General features: G+C 31.3%; 1 protein-coding gene across 1 annotated transcript; it reads left to right on the top strand.

The window, feature by feature from the left end:
* Positions 1–3,844: 3,844 nt before the first annotated feature.
* Positions 3,845–4,768, top strand: LOC139872712 (uncharacterized). The gene is made up of 4 exons (XM_071860638.1): positions 3,845–3,908; positions 3,954–4,088; positions 4,206–4,463; positions 4,560–4,768. Exons 1-4 carry the CDS (start codon positions 3,845–3,847, stop codon positions 4,766–4,768), a joined length of 666 nt encoding a protein of 221 aa, XP_071716739.1.
* Positions 4,769–24,008: the final 19,240 nt, after the last annotated feature.

Here is a 24,008-nt window from a genome sequence, read left to right as displayed (position 1 = left end):
TTTGTATATTTGATTTTTCTGCTTGATTTTCACTGCCCTGATTGATTATTATGTAGCAGTTCTATACAACCTAGAGTTTCAGTATATTAATAATAGACTTCGGATTTGAGATACAAACAAGGTAATCTGAGGTCTACAACCGGTGAACAACGTATGAATAATCTTGCATCTGCCTCATTTGGTATGATTTGTTGTTTGTGTTATTTTTGTGGGATAATATCTTTTGTTTTATTGTTTACATGTTTTGATTAATGCACAATTTTTATATTTTTATATACTGTCTCTGGATTTCAAGTGTGGCAAATGTGATCGGGTCAACGAATACAACTTCAACCTCTAAATCCGGAAGTATATTATTTCAGTTCTTACCGAATTTTAATGTGTTTTTTGGCCGCATGTTATATTCTGAAATTAAATATTCCGAAAGTTATTAAGTTGTTTTACTATTGTTCTTTCTTTAAAGACGTAAACTATGATTTTGGTTCAATTCAAAGTTTTGGTGATGTGTGCTACTCTATTTGCTCAATTACATAGATTCGTGGCAGTTGTATATATGTTCTTTACTGTTTTTGTATTCATGTATAGATTGATCCAAAAAGAGAAGCACAAATTATATGTATTAGGAATGCCAGTGTTGAACTATCCATCTAGATATGCAGGTAGAGTTGGACTGATTTTATTGTAAAGATGGGTACAGCTGAGTATAAAACTTAGAGGGGTCAAAATAAGTAGGCTAATAATGATGTAAAGTTGATTGATCTTAAAAATTCTGAAGCCATATATTCAAATAGATGGGTACAGTTGAGTATAAAACTTGCTTTTTTAAGATGTGATAGTAATTTTCTGCTTTCACTTTAGGATATGTAACTTTGAATAATTAATTTTTGGTTGTTGATCTTGAATGTGGATAGGTAATATTGAATGATAAAAAAAAAAATGGGTTGTATTTGTGTCAGTCCATTATCTTATGGTCACTTTCATACAGGTCTATATGGAGGTGATTAACAAAAAACAACTTGAAGAAGTTGGGTCAGTCAACCTTTTAGATGAGGTCACCATTTTCCAACCACCGACACCATACCAGGTGAAAACCATTATATACATTGGAAATCTGTAGTCAAATTCATACATTATAATTTAGACTTAACATATATACTAATTTATACAATTATTTTTTTGGATATGTATTTACGATTGATGATTTTATATTTAAATCGTCATTTCACAAAAAAAGAATTTTGTTCGACAATGTTTTTCGAATTCAAGTTCCGTTAGGCGTAAGAGTCCAACCCCAAATAACCTTCTTGCTGAAGACGCACCAAGTCGACAAACATCTGATGCAGTTGCATCTCTCAAAATACCAAAGATTCAACCATTCTTATTTGATGCATTGTCAAATTTTTGAATAAATATAACATGTGTTTTTTCAACACGTAATACTCATGCTACAATAAACGTGGTCTGATAGTGCAACCACACGAGGCAAACGCCTCAAACAAACTTTTTAATTTGTTTTTATGTTGCATTTCAATGACTACATTTCCTTCTAGATTTTTATATAATAAATATGTTTTTGGTTTTCATTACCAATGCTTTTTATATGTCTACAATAACTGTTTAAGTATTTTATACTATGTTCAACTTTTAAAGTTTTTTAAAGACATATATGGTTGGATTTTAAATTTCAAGTACATACATTGAATACATAACAACTAACATAACTACTTACATTAAATACAATAATTATAAACATTATTTCTGTACAAACACTCACATAGTCCCGCGAATTCGCGGGTCCTCCACTAGTAGTTGATAAAACTGAAACAGTAATTAAAAGAAATTAGTTTAGTTGTAAACAATAATACAAACATTGTATTTCAAAAAGAATCCTAAAAATTTAAGAACACAATCTTTATATATGTTGAACAATGTACGAGAGAATTTTAATCCCAAAATTTAAAACTTACCGCTTCAAAACCATAAGATACAGTTTCTTCGACCAAATCATTCATGTCTTTGACACCAAGAGTTCTAAGAAACTCGATATATGTATGGAACATGACAGGTGTAATGGTGAGATCATCAGTGATGATGAAAGATCCTTTGTTTTTAAGGAACACCGGTTGAGCGTGATCAGTAGCCTTGCCAATAGTTTTAGTAATGTCGGTAGCATTAAGGTTAAAAACCAGATTGTTGCAGAGATCGTATGACGCGTTTACTGGATTAACGAGTCCGTATCTACACTTGTCGTTAGTGAAATACGCAACATCAAGGTTGACAACACTTTGATAAATAGAAGTCAAGCATCCAAGATTGTTGAGGTTATTGAAGTTTCTTGCGATTGTTCCGAGTGGTAAAGTCAAAAAACTGCAAACAACTTCAACAAAGTCTTGATTTGCTTCTATAAACATCACCTTTTGTGTCGTTTTGTCACTAAATACTTTCACGTTAACCGACAATACATCGTTTCCCATCCTCGATCGATCGTCCCTGATCAAGTGATCAGCAGAAGCCGCAAAAAATTAATGTAATCAACAAATTAACTACGAAGAAACTTATTGATAATATTATATATACTAATTCATGCCAATTATCTATAATAATAAAACTGTAAGTAGATTCTTATCATGCGTTCTATATTATATATTGATTATGCTTTACAATTAATTATCATAAGAATATAAAAAGGATTACATTGATTCATGTATGAATGAAAGAAAATACACAATACCTTAAAAGTTTATTTGTTCGTATGAGCTGCTTGAAATCTGATCGATGATACTAAAGATGCTCTTAAGGACTTCAGATTTTCGATTTTAAATTGAATGGTGATCTTTTATTTTCTTATATAATTAAGTACGATACGATACGACGGGATATATTAGGATTTATTGTTATTGTTATCATTAATCAAATCAAATGAACAAATAGTAAAATTAAATAAATAAATAAACATATTAATTATTTTTAAACTTATCTCCGCACTATCTCTCGAAATCATCTCTAAAGTTATATATCAAAATTTCCTAAAATAAAGATATGCCAATTAAAACCTTATCAGTTTCAAAATTACACCATATCACTTTTAAAATTAAGGGCTTATATCATATATCCCCCATTAAACTTTATAATCACATATACATTCACATAAAACCATTCGCAATGCAGCGTGATCGGAGCATTTTTGCCATCACCGCGCCTCCATCGCGCCCCTGTGCGGCGTGATGGAGGTTTTTTTTGCTCGGCGCGATGAGTCCATCACCGGGGAAGATGAATGCGTTTATCGAATGGGAATTGGCCACGTGAATGTAACGGCTTTATAGCCGTTTGAATATGCAGAATTAAATTTTTTTTTTTTTTTTGTTTTATATACCACTCTTCCCATTTTAATTATTCACACACTTTCTTCAATATATCACTTATATACTTAACAAAAAATTCAATGGCAAAAGCTTTGTTTAAACTTTTTGATATATGGGATTCGGATGATGAAGACGAATTGATGATTTTACGAGAAATGGCCGAAGAATAAGATGTTGAAGAGGCTGCAGCAGAAGAGGCTGCAAACAATGTACGTGTTCCACGAACTAGAATTTATATTCGTAGAGATCGTGAACTTGCATGTGATAACCTATACAAACACTACTTCTCAGAGAATCCAGTTTATCCTGAAAATAGATTCAAGAGACGTTTTAGAATGAGTAGTAGATTATTTAAGCGTATCGTGAATGATATAATCAATTACGATGCCGATCCATTACCACTTCATTTTGAATATTTTAAACAAAAAAGTGATGCTCTTGGTCGACAAGGTTTTACTACGATACAGAAATGTACATCCGCGATGCGTCAATTGGCTTACGGTACAACAACGGACATGTTTGACGAATACTTACAAATGGCTGAAGGTACATCAATTCTCTGTCTCAATAGCTTTTGTAAATGTGTTTTAGAACTATATGTTGATGAATATTTGAGGAAATCAACGAGTAGCGATATAGCTCGTTTGTATAGCGCGCACGAAGAAAAACATGGGTTTAAGGGAATGCTTGGAAGCATTGACTGCATGCATTGGAAGTGGAAGAATTGTCCAAATGCTTGAAAAGGGCAATATACTAGTGGTCATCAAGGCCATCCGACCATAGTTTTTGAAGCAGTTGCTTCATATGATACATGGATTTGGCATGCATTCTTCGGTGCCGCAGGTGCAAACAACGATGTTAATGTTTTGAATCAATCTTCGTTGTTTGATGACATTAAGAATGGAAATGCACCATTTGCTCCATTTACTGTAAATGGAAATGAATACACCAATGGTTATTATTTGACGGACTGTATTTATCCAAATTGGTTAACGCTGATGAAGGCATATTCGACTCCAACCGACGAGCCACATGCAAAATTTAAAAGATTTCAAGACAGTGCACGTAAAGATGTCGAAAGAACATTCGGTATTCTTCAAGGTAGATTCCATATTTTACAAATGGCTGGATGACCACACACCTTCAACAAGTTGAGGGGGATATTGTATTGTTGTGTGCTCTTGCACAACATGATAGTCGAGGATAATGGCTTCAACATTTCATGGCTAGAAAAAGAATTACTTAGGACTAATGAAGCTAATCCTAACTATGTAAGGAATCGATCTAGAAGTCGTGATGTAAGAGAACAAGAAATACGAGATAGAAACATTCATGACCAACTTCGAAATGATCTCACTGAACACATTTGGGCCCTTCCACCGAACTTTAGAAGTTTAAACGCTTAATCTATTTTCAGTATGTATTATGTTTAATAAATTGTTGTATTTTGAATTTTAATAAATTGTGTAATTATGAATTTTAATAAATTGTGTGATTTTTATTTTCAATATATTTTGTAGTTTCAACCTTGGATTCGTTCAAAGATGCTCAACAAAGATTCTCTGCATAAAACTATTGCTTTAATAAAGCTGTATTAAGCAGAGATGCTCTGTATAAAGTTGTATTAAGCAGAGATGCTCTGTATAAAGCTGTATTCCACTATTACTTTATTAAAGCTGTATTCAACATGTGTGTTTAATTCAAACATTGAATTCGTTCAAACAAGTGCTTCTACCCCTATAAATACAACTCCTCATCTGTTATCAAACCACACCTCATACACTTCTCTATAACTTCTTACTTTTATAACTTCAAGATGTCTCACCTCATACACTTACTTCTCTACAACTTCTTACTTTTATAACTTCAAAATGTCTCAAATGAATGTTATGCTACAAGTTAACTATGGTGAGGAATTCGACTGTGAGGTCAAGAATTACTCCACCGATGATTCTCAACAGAGGGAGTATTGCATGAATGTCCGAAGTTATCCGTTGTCTGAACTACTTGATTTTCTGAAAGAGGACATACCTCTTGCATTCTCACAAGTGTGGTTCTTCAAGGAACCAAATGTTTCGGCCAGTTTTCTTATAGATGAAGAAGACTGGACCATGCTTGTGGGTCGAGCTGTGACCAACAACGAAATCATCAAGTTGTATATCGAATTCCGGGATGAGAGCGAAAACATTGTGTCTGATGAAGAGGACTACGTACCCTCCGGGCCACAGTGCGACACGGATGGAAAATTCTATTCGTCTGATTCTCCTGATCTCAATGATTTCTAAATGTTGTGTTGTATTATCATTGTTTAGCCTTATTATCGTTGTTATTATGTTTAATCTTAAGTTTAAAAAAATTGTAACAGTGAATTTGTGATAATAAAAGTGCCGTTTAAAAAAATATAATTTCTGGTTCTTGTGTTGCTGTTTCAATCACGAGTTCTCCAAAGAATTTCTCAGAAGAATTCAGTATTTGATGATCTGGCTTTGGTATTGAATCTGACGTTAAAAACTCATGTTTGTTGCTCGAGCTCTTTAAGTGGGGGTGGGATTTCTCTCCTGTTGTTATACCCCATTTCCAACACTATTTCTTTACAGTCGCGACCTACTAACCAATCGCCTTTCTCGTGCATAAAGGTGATCCCTGCAGTTGTGTTTTCGTCTCTTGCAACGATTCTGAATGAGTAGCTGGTATTTTTTTTATTTTGGGTTATGTTGTTTCTAACTATGTTTAAAAAAAATTAAAGATTGTATTTTCCGGTTTACCTGTAGAGGGGCTCATTTGGTTCACCGTCTTTCACACACAACATAGGTTGACCTACTTCGTCAGCCACTTTTGCTCTACATGTTGGGCATGCTAGGTAAAACCACGGTTTTTTTTCATCGATTCTTTCTACTACGCACTCGCATGTAAACACGTGCGACTGTAGAATAGATAAAACTAGGAGGCAATGCCCGTGCGTTGCACGACTTGTCTCAAATTTCACTATTTTGAAATTCGTGTTCCGAATGGTTAGAGTCATGATGGAAGTTGGTTGAAAACATATTAACCTTGAAGTGAAAGTTGATGTTGGTCCCATTATGCAAGTGGTCAAGTAGAATTTTGTGCATATGTTTTGTTTGCCACTATGAAAATCTGCACATTCGGGACATATGTACTAACCATGAAACTATATATAAACAAAAGTTTACTAAAGGTGGTTAAATGGGTTAACAAATAATGCTAAAATACATTATAAGACTTGCATATTGTAGTACGATTCATAATATTAAAACATATATTACATTTACAATTTACCATTAGAAATTTTGAAGGTCCCTCTTTATGACTTCATATGTGACAATAAGTAGACACATAATAATTGGAGTACATAAAAAAAACTTCTAAATATAAACATGAACCGTTACGTATTATTACACCACACAATATAAAACTCGTGAATAGAATAAAATTGGAGATTCATAACATTGAATAACAATTGATATAAAATTAATAATTATTTATTAACTATTATAATAAAGATATGTAACACCACCAAGAGTAGTAAACTTTATAAACTTTTCAATAATTGTTATCTTTTTATTTTTCTTAATTTAACTTTAGTTATAAACATTCATTCATAATAAGTATATTTTATATGTCATAAATTATATGATTAGTTTCAATCTTTTCGTGTTCCTTATCATAATTTTGTCATAAATTTAAAATTAAACTAAGACATAAATAATAACAATAGTTTCAAACTTTTTATTATTCGTATTTACATTTATAGTTATCGTTGCATATATATATATATATATATATATATATATATATATATATATATATATATATATATATATATATATATATATATATATATATATATATATATATATATATATAATAAAGTTATTTATATATTGATTAAATAAACATTATCTATATATCTACATGTATAAAAACGTTACATCTATAACAATCATATAGTTATATGGATTATAACTAAAATGTAATAATAATAAAAATAATAATTGTAATCATATTCATAATAATAATTATAAATTATAATCATAATAGTAATCATAATCTTAATTATTAATCATATAAGTTATACAAATATACAATATAATAATCATAATAGTGACATTAAAAATAGTTCGAATGAATCGATTCAACATAAAGTCAACCACGCTTCTTCTTGCCTTGTCTGCGGTTTACAATATTTTGAAATTGGTGTGTCTTCGATACCTACAAAAACAAACAAAAATATATTATTTTCGATACCTACAAAAACAAACAAAAATATATTATATATACATATACATATACATATACATATATATATATATATATACATATATACATATATATACAAATATATATATACATATATATATATATATGTATGTACATATATATATATATATATATATATATATATATATATATATATATATATATATATAGATATATATATAGATATGTATGTACATATATATGTATGTATGTATGTATGTATGTATGTATGTATGTATGTATGTATGTATATATATATATATATATATATATATATATATATATTTATATATATATTAGGACATCTCTTCTTTTTTCCATCTTAAAAAAAATCGAGAATACAACATTAGTAATATATTGCGCTCTTTTGTATGATTGATATATAAAAATGAAATGGAGATGACATATTTATAGGCTAAAAAAATAACTTACGTTACTTCAAAGATGAAAGGTTTATAAATTTTTTGTTCATTAATTATTGAAATTTATTTATGACGTTTATTTAATATGGTCTTTATTTGTTTTACCTTTTTACCATAATAATTTTAACCTTTTTTACCCGTTAAGATTGCTCCATTTATACATATTTTTACTCGCAATATCATTTAGTTTTTATTGAGTTTGTGTTTAATAATTGAGGAAATGGTGAAGGAAATGTTAATGTTTGAGTTGAAACGTTCCTATGAAATGATTTGAAGAGTTATATGGTTTTAGAAGATTTTTGGTTAAAAGTTCTGCTATTTTGAAGGAGAAATCGTGAGCTGAAACGGAGTGCCAAGTGAAGAATTAAAATAGAAAAAAAAATACTGGTCGATTTAGTGTATCTCGCGTCCGCGATTCCACTCAATGCGGTCGCGAGTTTGGGTTTGCTCGTGATAAAAATCTCGCGTTCGCTATTCGTTAACAGAACTTCGGAAGACAGGAACAAGGCAACCTCGCGGTCGCGATTTGATGCGATGCGGCCGTGATTGTGATGAAGACTCGCGACCGCGATTCATCTAATAGATGCAATCAAATAGCATGAATTCAAATTCAGTGACAGAGAAATAAGAATCAAACCAAGGTGATACGGATCAACCCCTTCTTGCTGCACTAAAGATCTTACCGGTTTCTACAAAAAAAAAAAAAAGAGAAGGCGGACCAGTTAAGTCAAAAATTAATAACCAAAAATTAAGCTAGTGAATCAAATCACAAATAACCAAAAAGTTAATTCATTGAAGACTGCAATACGACTGCAACATCCTGGCTGCCAGATAATGCTATGGCACAATACGAAGATTGCCACGCCACACCATAGTCGGTAACCAAAAGTGTCACAATTGTTGCACAATTGGTTATTAATCGAACACTTACACATAAAGTAAAATGAAGCGGTTGAGAAGAAAAAACACGCAAAGGCAACACGTAGCACCCAATAATGTCACATAGCGTGGGATATCATCCGAAGCAACAATCGTGACCCCTTTAAAACGGTGGATGACGATTGCAGGTGCATTTGGGTCTAAAACACTGGTTACTGCACAACAGTTTTCACAATTAGAATACAACTATTCAGCCGTCCAACCATACCGTAGCCGTACCGCAGGTGGTACGGAAGAAAATATGACAAAACAACATAACAGCTATCAAACAGCATGAACATAAGTTTAGTAACACAGACCCTATCGTTTATTAATGTTCTATACAAATGACAATAATAACGATAATATGGCTGCAATGTACTGGTAACAAACCAGCAACGACAAGACAATAACAACAAACTAGTTCAAGTTTCAGCAATAACAATTTTACCACTGTTTGCCGTACATCATTTTTGTAATTAGGAGATATCATAATGATAATGATAATGATAATCACGCTCATCACATATCAACCATCAAAGATTTTAGAATATTAAAATAAACAGCTGCCAGACCATGCCATAGCTGCAACAAAAAAAAAATATACCACAAAACAAAATTAATAGATGAAAGCAAGTAACACGAATGGATGAAAATCAAACAGTTCAAAATTTATTTGGCTAAGACTCACAATAGGGCCGCAACAAAGATTAAAATGCCAGAACACAGCCACCAACCAGAGGTAACTGTACAACGACAATAAAAGTAGTTCACCAAAAATTACATAACAATCAAACAAAGACACTAACATAATAACATAAAAGACATAATTAGCATGTTAAACCAATGAGTTGAAGCTCGAATAACCAAAAATTAGTTCACCAAAGACTCACAATACGGCCGCAACATTCCGGCTGCCAGACCATGTTATGGCTGCAACACAAACATTGCGATGTCATACTACATACGGTCACCGGAAGTCACACATCATTCGTACAATTTTTTGAAGATACACCCCTGTTTAAACGGCGGATAATGGTCGTATGTGGCATTGAGGCTGAATTAACGATTATAACCCTGATTAATGTACATTCGTTTTCACAATTAAATGGTATGCTAATAACCTAAAATTAGGTCACCGAAGACTGACAATACGGTCGCAACATTCTGGCTTCCAGACCATGAGGTGGCTGCAACACAAAATTTCCACGCCACATCACATACGGTGATCGGAAACGAAACAAAATGCAAAACAAACGGCCGCAACATTCCGACTGCCAAACCATGCCATGGCTGCAACACAAACATTGCCACGCCACACCACGGACGGTAACAGAAAGTGACACGCCGTTCGCACAGTTTTCTGAAGAACAGAAAAATGGAGAAAAAATGTAAGTAAGCGGCGGAACAAAACATGTAAAAAAAATAAGCGGTTGAAGGAAAACACGAAAAAACAACACATAGCACCCACCGATGCCACATATCATAAAACGCTGACAGGTGGTGTGATGGCCCCGTCAAGTACCCTTAACGGCTCCGTCACGTCCCACAGCTTGATCGAACTTTAAATGAATTTAATAAACAACATTGCATTCTTTTATTTAAAAAGTTTCTCAAAAAGAAAATTTACCAAAATATGTAGTTTAAACAAACCCATCATATTAAATAACCAAAGTTGACATAAAGCACTGTCAACCAAATACCCACAATTTAATAATCCAAAAGAGAATGCAAGTTCAATGTTTCATAAAATGTTTAACAAAACCTGCCCAAATGCATGCAGACACTCTAACACAGCGGAAGCCCAAACAAATCAAGTACCTGTGAAAACATGCGAGTAAACTGTCAACAAAAATGTTGAGTGAATTAAAGGTTTAAATAGACGTATAAACTTTAGGCCACAAGATTTCAAATGTTAGAAAACATAAAACATTATTTCATTATCTATGAGCCACCTGGTAACCACTTAACCATTTCCATACCCTTACCAAACACAATATTTACACTGAACATGTGTATCTACAATTAAATACGAAGTACTAATACATTCCTATTATAAATTGCTAGCGCGACTTGCTCAAAATGGGGCTGTCAAGCCCGATAGATCTATCCATAAGATTCGCGTTCACTAGTAGAAACCAGTGATTACAGTTACCGGAGTAGGAAATATTTTCGTTCAACTCATAATGAATAATTGAAATTTAATTGCCACTTGTGTCTAAACGTAAAACAAAATGCATGTAATCACATCCCAAAAATACTTTAAAATAGTATGGAAACGGGACTATAACTCACCTTAACGTAAATGAAGTAGTAACACAGAAAACGTGAACTGCACGAAGTAAAGTGATTAAGAATGATCACAACGCCGACCTATAAATAAAGCAGGTCGATATAAATAACTAACTTAGGTCAACTCTTAGTATGATAGCTATAGTACTTGTTGCAAGTAGACATAGAATAACACTCAGTATGCTTCGGTTTGATCAGAATAACGTAAGGACACATACTTTCTATTTTTAGAAAGTTTCTAATTTTAGCATGTTTTCATTTTTGAAAAGTTTCTATTTTAGGAATGTTTCTATTTTTGGAAGTTTCTATTTTTAGAAAGTTTCTATTTTTAGAAAGTTTCCATATTTAGAAAGTTACTATTTTTGGAAAGTTTATAATTTAGGAAAGTTTCCTTAATTAGAAAGTCAACAAAAGTCAACTGAAAGTCAGAGTCAACCGAAAGTCAACTAAAAAGTCAACCTTGGTCAAACATAGTCAACATTAAATTTTAAAGTATAAATTATAATAATAATATAAGTTATAATGTTATTTAAAGTCATATATGTATAATCATGTCATAACATAAGTTTAATTAAATTAAATTGAATTAATAAAGTTAATCATAAGTTTAAATGATATAATTAATATAACATAATTATTTAATTAATTAATTAAATATTAGTCATAACATAAGTATTATTAATTAATAATAAATTTTTAATCATATCATAAGTATTATTAATTTATAATGAATTATTAATCATATCATAATTTTAATTATAATTATTAAATCATAAGTATTTAATAATTAAATTATAATTAAATAATAACTAAGCCTTATAATAATTAAATAATTAATTAATCCTTTTTATAAGCTTTATTATAATAACCTCATAACATAAGTTTAATAGTTATCATAAGTATTTTTCATTAATAATAAAAGTATTATTAATCATAAGTTTAATTAAATGTTTAATTAATCAAAATATAATTAATAAATGATATAATAAATATATATCATAGGTATTAAATTAAAATAATTACTTTTATATCATAAGTAATTTAATAATAATGAAAATCATTATTTATATCACAAGTCTTATTTTATAACCATAATTTTTAATTAAAAGTTCATTGGGTCATAACTTGAGCCCCGGGTGTCGCTTTCGGTGAGTCTTATATATATCCTCGCGTAACCAAACCACCCGACACATTAGTACACTCAAGAATAGCCCCAAGTGGTGAGCAACAGCCATAATTCAACTTGGGACTTTAATCCGATCAAAAACATGTTTTAGTCATACCGGGTGATTCGTGGCTCGGATTTCGATGACCCAAACATGAATGTTCATCCAATCATCAATCCTAACACACTAGTACACCCTAAAGACTCCAAAAGTGGTCACAAAGTTGGAACAACTCTGAACACATTCGTTTTTATCTTTTGATTTCATGAAAACACCATTTTAATCATAACTTAAGTTTCGGGAATCGAAACAACATGAATCCGGAGTCTAAAATCAATGTCTTGATGAGAGGAACACATATAAACACTTTAATTTAACAAAAACATCAGTTTAGTTTACTGAAATGTTCAATTACTCCGCTGTCCAGATTTAATCAAACCGAAATCATGTAATAACGAGTGATTCTATGCATACAATCAATAATCCAACAACATACAAGCACTATACTATCATATTAAACATCAAAAACAGTAAAATAATGTAAAAATCAAAAATTTAGGGTTAGAGTTTATACCCTGCTCAAGAATCGGATGGTATGAACGCGTAGAGAACGATGTGTAGAATCCGATTACGTAAACAATTGCTTGATCCAAGAAGTATTTGATGATCAAATGATGATGATGGTGGTGCTAGATGGTGACGGCCAAAAGGAGAGGGGAGAGGGAGGAGAAAATAAATGAGAGAGTTTTAGGTTTAGGGAAAGTGGTGAAATGAAATTATAAAAATCAAAATTGGGGAAGAAATGAGCCTAACACTCCCTCCCCATGGAGTGTTCGGCCGAACATGGTATGGGGGTGGGCCTCATGGCTCAAACTTGTAAAATGTTGATTTGCTTTTAGCCCGAATGCCCGATCGAAGCCCAAAACGCGAAAAAGCTATTACGCGATTAATTATTCGGAGAGATAACAAATGGTCGACGAATAAAATATATAAATACTATATATAATCATATGACATCAAAATATCATATTTAAAATAATTTGAATTTAAAAATCCCAAAAGTTTAACCGTTGGTTTGAAAACCGAAAAGATTCGCCGGATAGAAATCCACGACGCGTAGAAACGCACAATTTTAAATACGAATACAAATATTCATATAACACATAATAATTAATATATTATTACAAAAATAATAATATAGGTCATAGAAATGACGTGGCACGAATAACAATTAACGGACGTTAAATAATAAACGGTAAAAGGTAACGGAAAAAGTAGGGTCGTGACAGTACCTTCCCGTTACGGAAATTTCGTCCTGAAATTTAAGCAGGTGCAGGGGTTGACTCGACATCTGGGAACAAATGCGGGTACTTCTGCCTCATCTGATCTTCACATTCCCAAGTGAACTCGGGTCCGCATCTGGCATTCCATCTAACTCGGACGATAGAAATTCTACTTTGCTTGAGCGTCTAAACCTCTCGATCCATAATTGCAATAGGTTCCTCAATAAAATGGAGTTGTTTATCAACATGAAGCTCCTCCAAAGGAATGGTTTCATCGGCCTCAGCCAAACACTTCTTCAAATTCGATACATGAAAAACGTCATGAACAGCACTGAGTTCTTGTGGCAATTTCAAACGGTAAGCCACGGGTCTAACTCTCTCGGTAATCTCAAACGGTCCAACAAAATGAGGATTCAACTTTCCCCTTTTACCAAATCGTACCACACCTTTCCAAGGTGATACCTTCAACATAACACAGTCACCAACTTGAAATTCTATATCTTTCCTTCTCTTATCGGCATAACTCTTTTGCCAATTTCTGGCGGTTCTCAATCTTTCTTTAATCTGTACGATCTTCTCGGTAGTCTCATGAATAATTTCTGGGCCTGTTAGTTGAGCATCCCCAACCTCATTCTGATAGATAGGAGACCTACACTTTCTACCATACAGAGCTTCAAACGGTGCGGCCTTAATACTTGCATGATAACTGTTATTATAAGAAAATTCAGCTAGTGGCAAATATCTATCCCACCCATTACCAAAATCAATAACGCACGCTCGTAACATGTCTTTCAATGTTTGAATGGTCATTTCAATATGACCATCCGTCTGCGGATGATAAGCGGTGCTCATATCCAACTTTGTTCTCAAAGTTTCCTGTAAGGATTGTCAAAACCTCGATATAAATCGACTGTCTCGGTCTGAAATAATAGATACAGGAACACCATGTCTCGAAACAATTTCCTTCAAATACAAATGAGTAAGCTTCTCCATCGAATCTGTTTCCTTAATCGGCAAGAAATGAGCTGACTTTGTGAGTCGGTCAACAATCACCCAAATGGTATCATAACCACCCACCACTCTCGGTAACTTCATAATAAAATCCATCGTAATACCTTCCCACTTCCACTCGGGAATCTCAGGTTGCACCAAAAGTCCCGACGGTTTCTGATGTTCAGCTTTAACCTTAGCACAGGTCAAACACTTGGCCACATATGTAGCCACAACAGTTTTCAAATTAGGCCACCAATATAGCTCCTTAAGATCATGATACATCTTTCCTGAACCATGATGAATAGAGTACCTAGATTTATGAGCCTCATCTAATTCAAGTTGTCGCAGATCACCAAATTTTGGAACCCAAAGACGTCCCGCAAAGTACCGAGTACCATCGGTTCGTACCTCAAACTTCTTAGCCATGCCTTTGACTTTCTCGTTCACAAAATTCTCCTCCTTCAAGGCTTCTTGTTGTGCTTCAAGAATTTTCCTAGCGAGGTTAGTTCGAATTGTCATATTCAAGGCCCTAAACCTGCGAGGTTCAACTCTTTCTTTACGACTTAATGCATCGGCCACAACATTGGCCTTTCCCGGATGATATAAAAGTTCACAATCATAATGATTTAACGTCTCAACCCATCTTCGCTTCCTCATATTCAGCTGTTTTTGATCAAGAATATGTTGAGGACTTTTGTGATAAGTGTACACTGTACTTTTGACCCCATATAGATAATGTCTCCAAATCTTAAGCGCAAACACAACAGCTCCCAACTCTAAATCATGGGTCATATAATTCTGTTCGTGGATCTTCAACTTGCGTGACGCGTATGCAATGACTTTCTTTCGTTGCATTAAAACACAACCAAAGCCCTGACGCGATGCATCACGGTAGACAAAAAAATCGTCATTACCCTCAGGTAGTGATAATATCAGAGCGGTAGTCAACTTCTTCTTCAGAGTTTGAAAAGCAGTCTTTTGTTCATCCTTCCACTCATATTTCTTCTCCTTGTGTGTTAAAGCAGTCAGAGGTTTAGCTATACGAGAGAAATCTTGAATGAACCTTCTATAGTAGCCTGCCAACCCTAGAAACTGACGAATCTGAGTAGGAGTCTTCGGAATTTCCCACTTCTCAATTGCCTCAATCTTGGCAGGATCAACTTGTATTCCCTGTTTACTAACAACATGTCCAATGAATTGAACTTCTCTTAGCCAGAAAGCACACTTAGAGAACTTAGCGTACAACTCTTCTTTTCTCAAAAATCAAGCACCAACTTAAAATGTCCTTCGTGCTCTACATCACTCTTGGAATAAATAAGGATGTCATCGATGAAAACGATAACGAACTTGTCCAGATAGGGCCTACATACACGGTTCATGAGGTCCATGAACACAGCATTTGCGTTTGTCAATCTGAACGGCATAACAAGGAATTCGTAGTGACCATAACGGGTGCAGAAAGCGGTTTTCGGAATATCAGATTCTTTAACCCGCAATTGATGATAACTGGAACGAAGATCGATATTAGAATAAACAGACGAACCTTGAAGCTGATCGAATAGGTCATCAATTCTAGGAAGTGGGTAACAGTTTTTAACTGTAATCTTGTTCAATTCACGATAATGAATACACAAACAAAATGAACCATCTTTTTTCTTAACAAACAAAACAGGAGCTCTAAAACGACCCGTTCATATCACTATAAATGCAGTACGTTATTCATTGGTCCCATAGCGAGGTATTTGACCTCTATATGATACGTTTTAGAAATTATTGCATTCGTTTCATAAAAAGCACACCATTATTATACATAATGCATGTTTTAAACAGGTGGGCGATTATTTAAGAGATAATCCCCATAATACATCAGTTTCTAAATACTACACACGTGACACAAAAGTTGAATATAATACATGACGAAGGTTTTATTGAATGCAACACTTCATTTAAACAAAAACATGAGACTCCATGCACAGCTTGCTCAGATAATGCAACAGCAGAAGACTTTCTTAAGGACCTGAGAATAAACATGCTTAAACAGTCAACACAAAGGTTGGTGAGATATATAGGTTTAGCATCGATATAAATATAGACCACAAGATTTCATAGTTATAAATATATGTACACTCGCAAGTGTATAAAAGTATTCTATAAGTTGTTGAGCGCTTCAGTAACCATACTTAACCATTAATGTGGCATATTCCCTTTATTATGAAATCTCCCTACACTGTACAAGTGTAGTAAAAACGAAGTACTATGCAACCGTTTACGATACTAGAGCGACTAGCCCGGTTGGGGTTGTCAAACCCGATAGATCTATCAATAGGATTCGCGCTTACATGTTCTTACAACATGTAAATATTAGTTACCAAGCTATTAGGGAAGATATGCAAGGTGGTACAACTTAACGTAGAATATATTTTAAGTACTTGTGTCTATGGCGTAAAACATAAAATGCATGTATTCTCATCCCAAAATATTTGTAGAGTTTAAAAATGGGACTATATACTCACAGTGGTAAAAGTATATTAATAATAAGCTTTCAACTTATTAAAAATATGAACGTCGTCTTTGGATTCACGAACCTATAACAATAATAACGATTCAGATAATAATACGACATATGAATAAAATAAAGCAAGTTCATAGAATACTTATATAATAATTTTTAACATTTTATGTTAGTAGTCCATTGTTAGTAGTCTTTTGTTAGTAGTCCAAAATAGTCCGAAATGTCCAATAATCGGTATATATATATATATATATATAAAATCTTAGAATTACCCCACGACGTATTGTATACGTATTGTCTTTGCATCAACCCAGAGACGTATTGTATACGTATTATCTTAGAATTAACTAAGACGTATTGTGTACGTATTGTCTTAGGATTTATCAAAACGTATTGTATACTTATTGTGTTAGGACGTACCAAGAATATTATTATACATATATACAATCACAGAATTAACCAAGATTATAATATTTTGTTATACTACTGATAACATGTCTAAATATATATAGGATATAGGAAAATTTAACAAGGATATGGTTAATATAGTTTTTATAATATAAATTTCGTCCATACAACGTTAATTTTAGCAGATTTTGTTTTGCTCGCCAAATATTCATTACAACTCCGTTTAAAGTGAATCAAATTGCTATGGATTCCTTAAGAAGTAAATTTTACAAAACCAATTCGAAAAGTTCATCCCAAGTAGTAATTTTTAGAGCTTTACCCTCTTTTTGTGTCGGTAGACAGATTTGGAAAACTCCCGGCATCCACCCAATATATGATTTTTGATAAAATACTTCCACTTTGTCTAAAATCATGAAAAAAATACTGGAAGTCTTATTTACATATATTAACGTATTTCCAAAGTCTTAGCCTCGAACTTATAGTCTAAGATAGGTTTTTAATTCACAACCTAAAACAGCCCGCTTTTTACCGAATGGAGATTAAAAGATATATGTTAAGTTTCAAGGTGTTCTTCATATGTACAAGTTATAAGTTCTTATATTAACTTAATATAACATCATAATACATATAAATAAGTGTTATTAGAGTTAAGTTAGAAATATTAGATTAGTTTTTCAAACAAGCTTGGTGTTCACCAAAACAAGTTCTAGTTTTTACAAGTTTTATAAGTATAATAAGATAGCAACTATACAAGGAATTGAACAAGGATTTTGAGAAGTATTTTACCTTGATTATGAAGAGAAAAGTTGCTGAGATTAAAGTATGATATGAGAGCATTCAAGTGTGTGTTTTTAGTTTAAGAAAATGTGGAGTAAAAATGAGTTAAAATGGTCCTTATTTATAAGCTTATAATTTTGGCTTTTAGTGAAAATATCTAAGATAAGTTAAATTGTATTAAGTCATGCATGACATATTAAATTGATTAGGTCATGGATGACATATTACACAAATAATTTCAGATTTCTATTGGTATATATACCAATAGTAAATACTTCTAGAAGCTGTGTATAATACGGGTAAAAATGTCGTATGAATACGAGTAGAATTCTTGGGGAAATTGAATGGAAATATGAGTATAGCTATCCTTTATATGTATTTGTAAAGTGTATTCAATACTTGTAAGGATGTATTTACACTCATAATACATTATATGTAAATACATTTTAACATAAGTTAATTACGTCGTTTAAATAGTAACATATATATTGTTCAAAAACTCTTTAAATTAGTAGTATGAAAATATATATATAATACTTTATTAATATACTTAATGAGATATTTAATTATCATATTTTCAAGTTAAATATATAAATCCATATATATACACAATAATTAAACAATTAAACAATTAAATCAAGTTATGACGTTCATGAATCGTCGGAATAAAAGGGTGACCAAAAGCTTGTGTAAAACTCTTTTCAGAGGTTTAAGATTTATTAAAATTCATTGCTTATCAAGTCGGAATTATATAAAGATTAAGTTTAAATTTAGTCAGAAATTTCCGGGTCGTCACAAGCTCCCCAAGGGGACGAACTGGGACGAATAAAACCCTTGTCTAACAACTCACGAAGTTGACTCGTCAATTCTTGAAGTTCGGACTGCGCAAGTCAATAAGGAGCACGTGCTACAGGAGCAGCACCGGGAACAAGATCGATTTGAAATTCTACCGCGCGTTGCGGCAGAAGGCCAGGTAAATCTTCGGAAAATACCTCGGGAAAATCTCTAACAATACGAACATCACCAATGCTCTTCTCTATCAGAATCAACAACATGGGCTAGAATAGCATGACAGCCCTTGCGAAGATATTTATGAACTTTCAAACAGCTAATAAGATTAACTGTCTGCATTTTTTATCCCCAAAAACCATCAGCGGCTCTCCAACCACATTAGTAATACGAACAACTTTCTCACAACACACGATTTCAGCACGATTCACAGACAACCAATCTATACCAATAACAACGTCAAAGCTGCCTAGATCAATCGGTATTAAATCTACCTCAAACTCTCTACCAGGCAGATTAATGTTACACTTACGATACACACTCTTAGTAGTAATCACTTTACCATTAGCTACCTCTACAACATAAGTTCTGTCTAAAGGAGTTAACGGTATTTTGATTTTTGAACTAAATTTACTTGACACAAAACTTAAATCGGCCCCGGAATCAAATAGTACATAAACCGATAATTCGTTGATCGAGAACGTACTTGTAACAAGTTTTGGATCTTCCTCAGAATCCCTGGCATTAATGTTGAACGCCCTTCCACGTGCATTCTCCGTAGTATTTATATTAGGGCAGGCATCACAGAAATGCCCCGGCTTACCACATTCATAACAAAATTTCAGATTTCCACCATTTCTCGGCTTCCCATTACCATTACCACCAATATTACCACCACTTGCAGCAGGAGTAGCAGTATCTGATATGATCACCGTACAATTTTTAGCAATGTGTCCCTGCTTAGAACACCTTTTACAAGTAACCGTACAATAACCATCATGAGCCTTATAACATCGCGGACAAACATACTGATTACGATTTTTAGAACCATAAGTATTTTATTTCTTCCACTGACTTTGGTTCTGGTTGCGGTTGTTATCCCACTTCCTTTTCCCATCATCAGCCTTTTTAACAACTTCCTCACTGGCATCAGTTACAGCTGTCACACCCCCAAATAGGGCCTGGGGTATTTGTGACTAATTATATCAAATCACAGTTGTATAAACGAGAACGACTCTATATGAGACATTTTATTGAGTTTTGCAACGGAAGATAAATAGATTACATTGTATTTAGAGCATTAAATGTTTTTAATTAAATTGCTAAGTAATGCATGAAGACTCCAAGCATGGCAAGAAATCATCATCAAAGCAGCAGATATACAGCAGAAGCAATATTTAAGTACCTAAGAATAAACATGCTTTAAAAAGTCAACACGAGGTTGAGTGAGTTCATAGGTTTGTTATAAATAATGATTTCAGTAATAGATATAGACCACAAGATTTAGTTTAAAGTTGATTGATACCCATCATATCAATCTAAAAAGAGTTGCTGCAGTTTGTAATATCGCGACTAAACAGAATTTTACCCCGAGATACCTTGAACAGTTAGTGTCAGTTTGAATCTTTATTATGTATCCAAGACCAACGATCAAATGGACAGAGACGTTACTCTCAATAGCGATATTCAAAATAACTAAATTTGCGTTCACCAAGCAATTAACGATATTACGACAGGAATTTAGCATGACAAAGCACGTATTCAGCATAAATAATAATTGAGTACTTGTGTCTAAACGTAAAATAGTTATAAAAGTTGTGCATGTATTCTCAGCCCAAAAATATATATCAAAAAGGGAGCTATGAAAACTCACTATACTGTATTTCGTATTTTACGAGTATGATGGCACTGAACAAGTGTAGAGTTGTCCTCGGATTCACGAACCTATATCAAGTATATATATTAACACATATACTCGTAATCGAATAAGTTCTATATTTCTATATATATACTTTTATATATATATATATATATATATATATATATATATATATATATATATATATATATATATATATTATATATAGGTATTTATTTGATAAAATAATATTAATAATGATAATGAATAAAGAGTTGTATTATTTTGTAATAATAATAATAATAATATTCATAATGATAATGGTAATAAAAATAATAATAATAATAATAATAATAATAATAATATAGTATTAATGATAGCAAAAATAATAATTTTTGTAAAAATGATAATTTTGATAATAATTTTTAATAATAACAATACTACTAACGATAATATTTAATAATAAAAATGATAATGTTAATAATAATAATAATAATAATAATACTTATGTTGATAATAATTATTATAATAGCAGTAGTTTTCAATGAAGATAATAATTTGATAATAATACTTTAATACTAGTAATAATAATAACTATAATAATAATAATAATAATAATAATAATAATAATAATACTTAATGATAATACTATTAATAATAATAATAATGATAATACTACTAATTATATTAATGATAATAATAATAATTATCATAATAATAATAATAATAATAATAATAATAATAATAATAATAATAATAATAATAATAATAATAATAATAATAATAATAATAATTAAAAAGAATAATTACCTTAAATAAGCCGTCTTAAAAAAATGCCACGAACCGGGTTCGAACCCAAGACCTCTCGCTAACCCGCTAACACCCCTTACCATCCGTCTATTTCTGTTTTCTGATTAATCTTTGAACAATTTAAAATATAACCCGTATTTCTTTTTCTATTTTCTTCTTCATCTTCTACAATTCAAACGGCCACAACACCAATGAATTATCTAAACGGTTTAGGACTTTTAAAAAAATATAACCGATCAATATAAGTCTTTGAATTACTTGAGAATGAGAGAAAAAATAAAAAAATAAAAATTAAAGTCGCTGCTACTGCAGCTCGTGTTTTTATTTAAAAAAAATATTGATTGTGATTTTAGAAACGTTATAGACAAATATTATAACACAAAATGTTTTTCAAATCACTCCTATAAACTTTATAAATTGTTAATTTAACTGGAGATATCAAAATGAGTTCGAATTTTGCTAAGAACGATTCAGTTGACTTTTTGAACCAAAACTTTGACTTCGAAATTCGAATTCGTTTTGAGGAATTGGAACTTCAAATTTTGCAGAAAGATTGAGTGAATGATTCCTAACAAGACTGCATTTAAGGATTTTTAAAATTAATACGAAATTGAGTTTTTGATCTTTTGAGTTCAAAACAGAGATATCGAGCTTTTTTTTATAAAAATTTCTGTTTTGATTCATGAAGTGCAGTAGTGGATAGTTGTAATTGATAATGGGGATGAAAGTTGAATGATTCTATAACAATTGAGATGATTAATTTATTATACCAAATGGGTTCGCAGAAGTCAAGAACAGAGGGAAAGAAAAAATAAAAAAAATATAAAGGAGAAATAAAAAAAATATAAAGCAGATTACAATCTTAATAAAAAATAAAAGCAGTTATGATGGGTTTTAAAAATAAAAAGTAGATAATTATTAGTACTCTTTATTTGACTTTTTAATTTATTTTTCAATTGATATTAATAATTAATAAATATATTAATAATAATAATTTGATAATATTATAATAATAATAATAGTAATAATAATAATAATAGAATTAATAATAAATATTAATCATAAAAATTATAATGATAATAATAATAATAATAATAATAATAATAATAATAATAATAATAATAATAATAATAATAATAATTAATATCAAGTTTAATAATGATATTAATAATAATATGTTAATATCAATAACAATGATAATTTTAATAAAAATGTTAAATTATCATTATTAATAATGATAACTATATAATGTTAATAATAATAATATTAGTAACAATAATAATAATACTAATAATAATAATATTAGTAATGATAATACTAATAATAATAATGTTAATGATATATATTATGTTAATGATATTACTAATAATCTTATCGCTTTTAGTAAAAGTGATAACACTAATAATATTAATGTTATTAATAATTATTAATAATAATAACATTAGTAATAGTTTTAATAATAATACTTGATAATGATGAGTGATATATTATTAAAATTGATATTAATAATAATATTAATATAACGAATTGATACTAATGCATAGTTATTTACGAAGGATTGTTCGTGATTCGTCGGATACATTCGAAGGTTAATTGAATCCATATAAATAGTTCAAAAAATTTTTAGATTCGAGATAACAGACTTTGCTTATCGTCTGAATTATGAAATCATTTATAGGTTTAAGTTAAAAATAATTTGAAATTTTCCGGGTCATTACAATACCGACCCGTTAAAAGAAATTTCGTCCCGAAATTTGATTGTTGTCATCATGGCTAACAATAAAAATGTTTTCATGACGAATATGAGTTGATAAATAGAGTTTTATCACCTTTGAATAGTTTGGATAAAACAATTCGATTATAGGAAGAGTATAAGCGAAGCTATCACAAAAGAGTGAAATGCGGAAATTAAATGTTCGTCTTAACTTTTGACATAGCTAAAGTTGATTTCCGGAATTCAAGGGATTTAAAGAAATCTTCGAAATCTTTATAAGATTTTTTTCTCCGGTAATTAAGGAAATTAGGATTTTCTTTGATTAAATGCGGTGAATTGCCTTGATTGTCGTGTCTGGAATTTCGCTATAAATTAGCTTCTTCCTTTTCATTATCTTCACCACTTCTATACTTTCTTTCTCAATTC

Source organism: Rutidosis leptorrhynchoides, chromosome 10, assembly GCF_046630445.1.
Source record: "Rutidosis leptorrhynchoides isolate AG116_Rl617_1_P2 chromosome 10, CSIRO_AGI_Rlap_v1, whole genome shotgun sequence".
NCBI classification, from domain to species: Eukaryota; Viridiplantae; Streptophyta; class Magnoliopsida; order Asterales; family Asteraceae; genus Rutidosis; species Rutidosis leptorrhynchoides.
Note: the sequence above shows the minus strand (reverse complement) of the source record. Positions and strands in the feature narration are given on the sequence as shown.

Excerpts from the sequence above, each read along its gene's own strand:
- LOC139872712 (XM_071860638.1), top strand. The coding sequence starts at position 3,845 with ATGCGTCAATTGGCTTACGGTACAACAACGGACATGTTTGACGAATAC. Across the intron at positions 4,089-4,205 it reads GCATTGGAAGTGGAAGAATT|GTGCAAACAACGATGTTAAT; the intron begins GTCCAAATGCTT and ends TCGGTGCCGCAG. Across the intron at positions 4,464-4,559 it reads AACATTCGGTATTCTTCAAG|TCGAGGATAATGGCTTCAAC; the intron begins GTAGATTCCATA and ends ACAACATGATAG.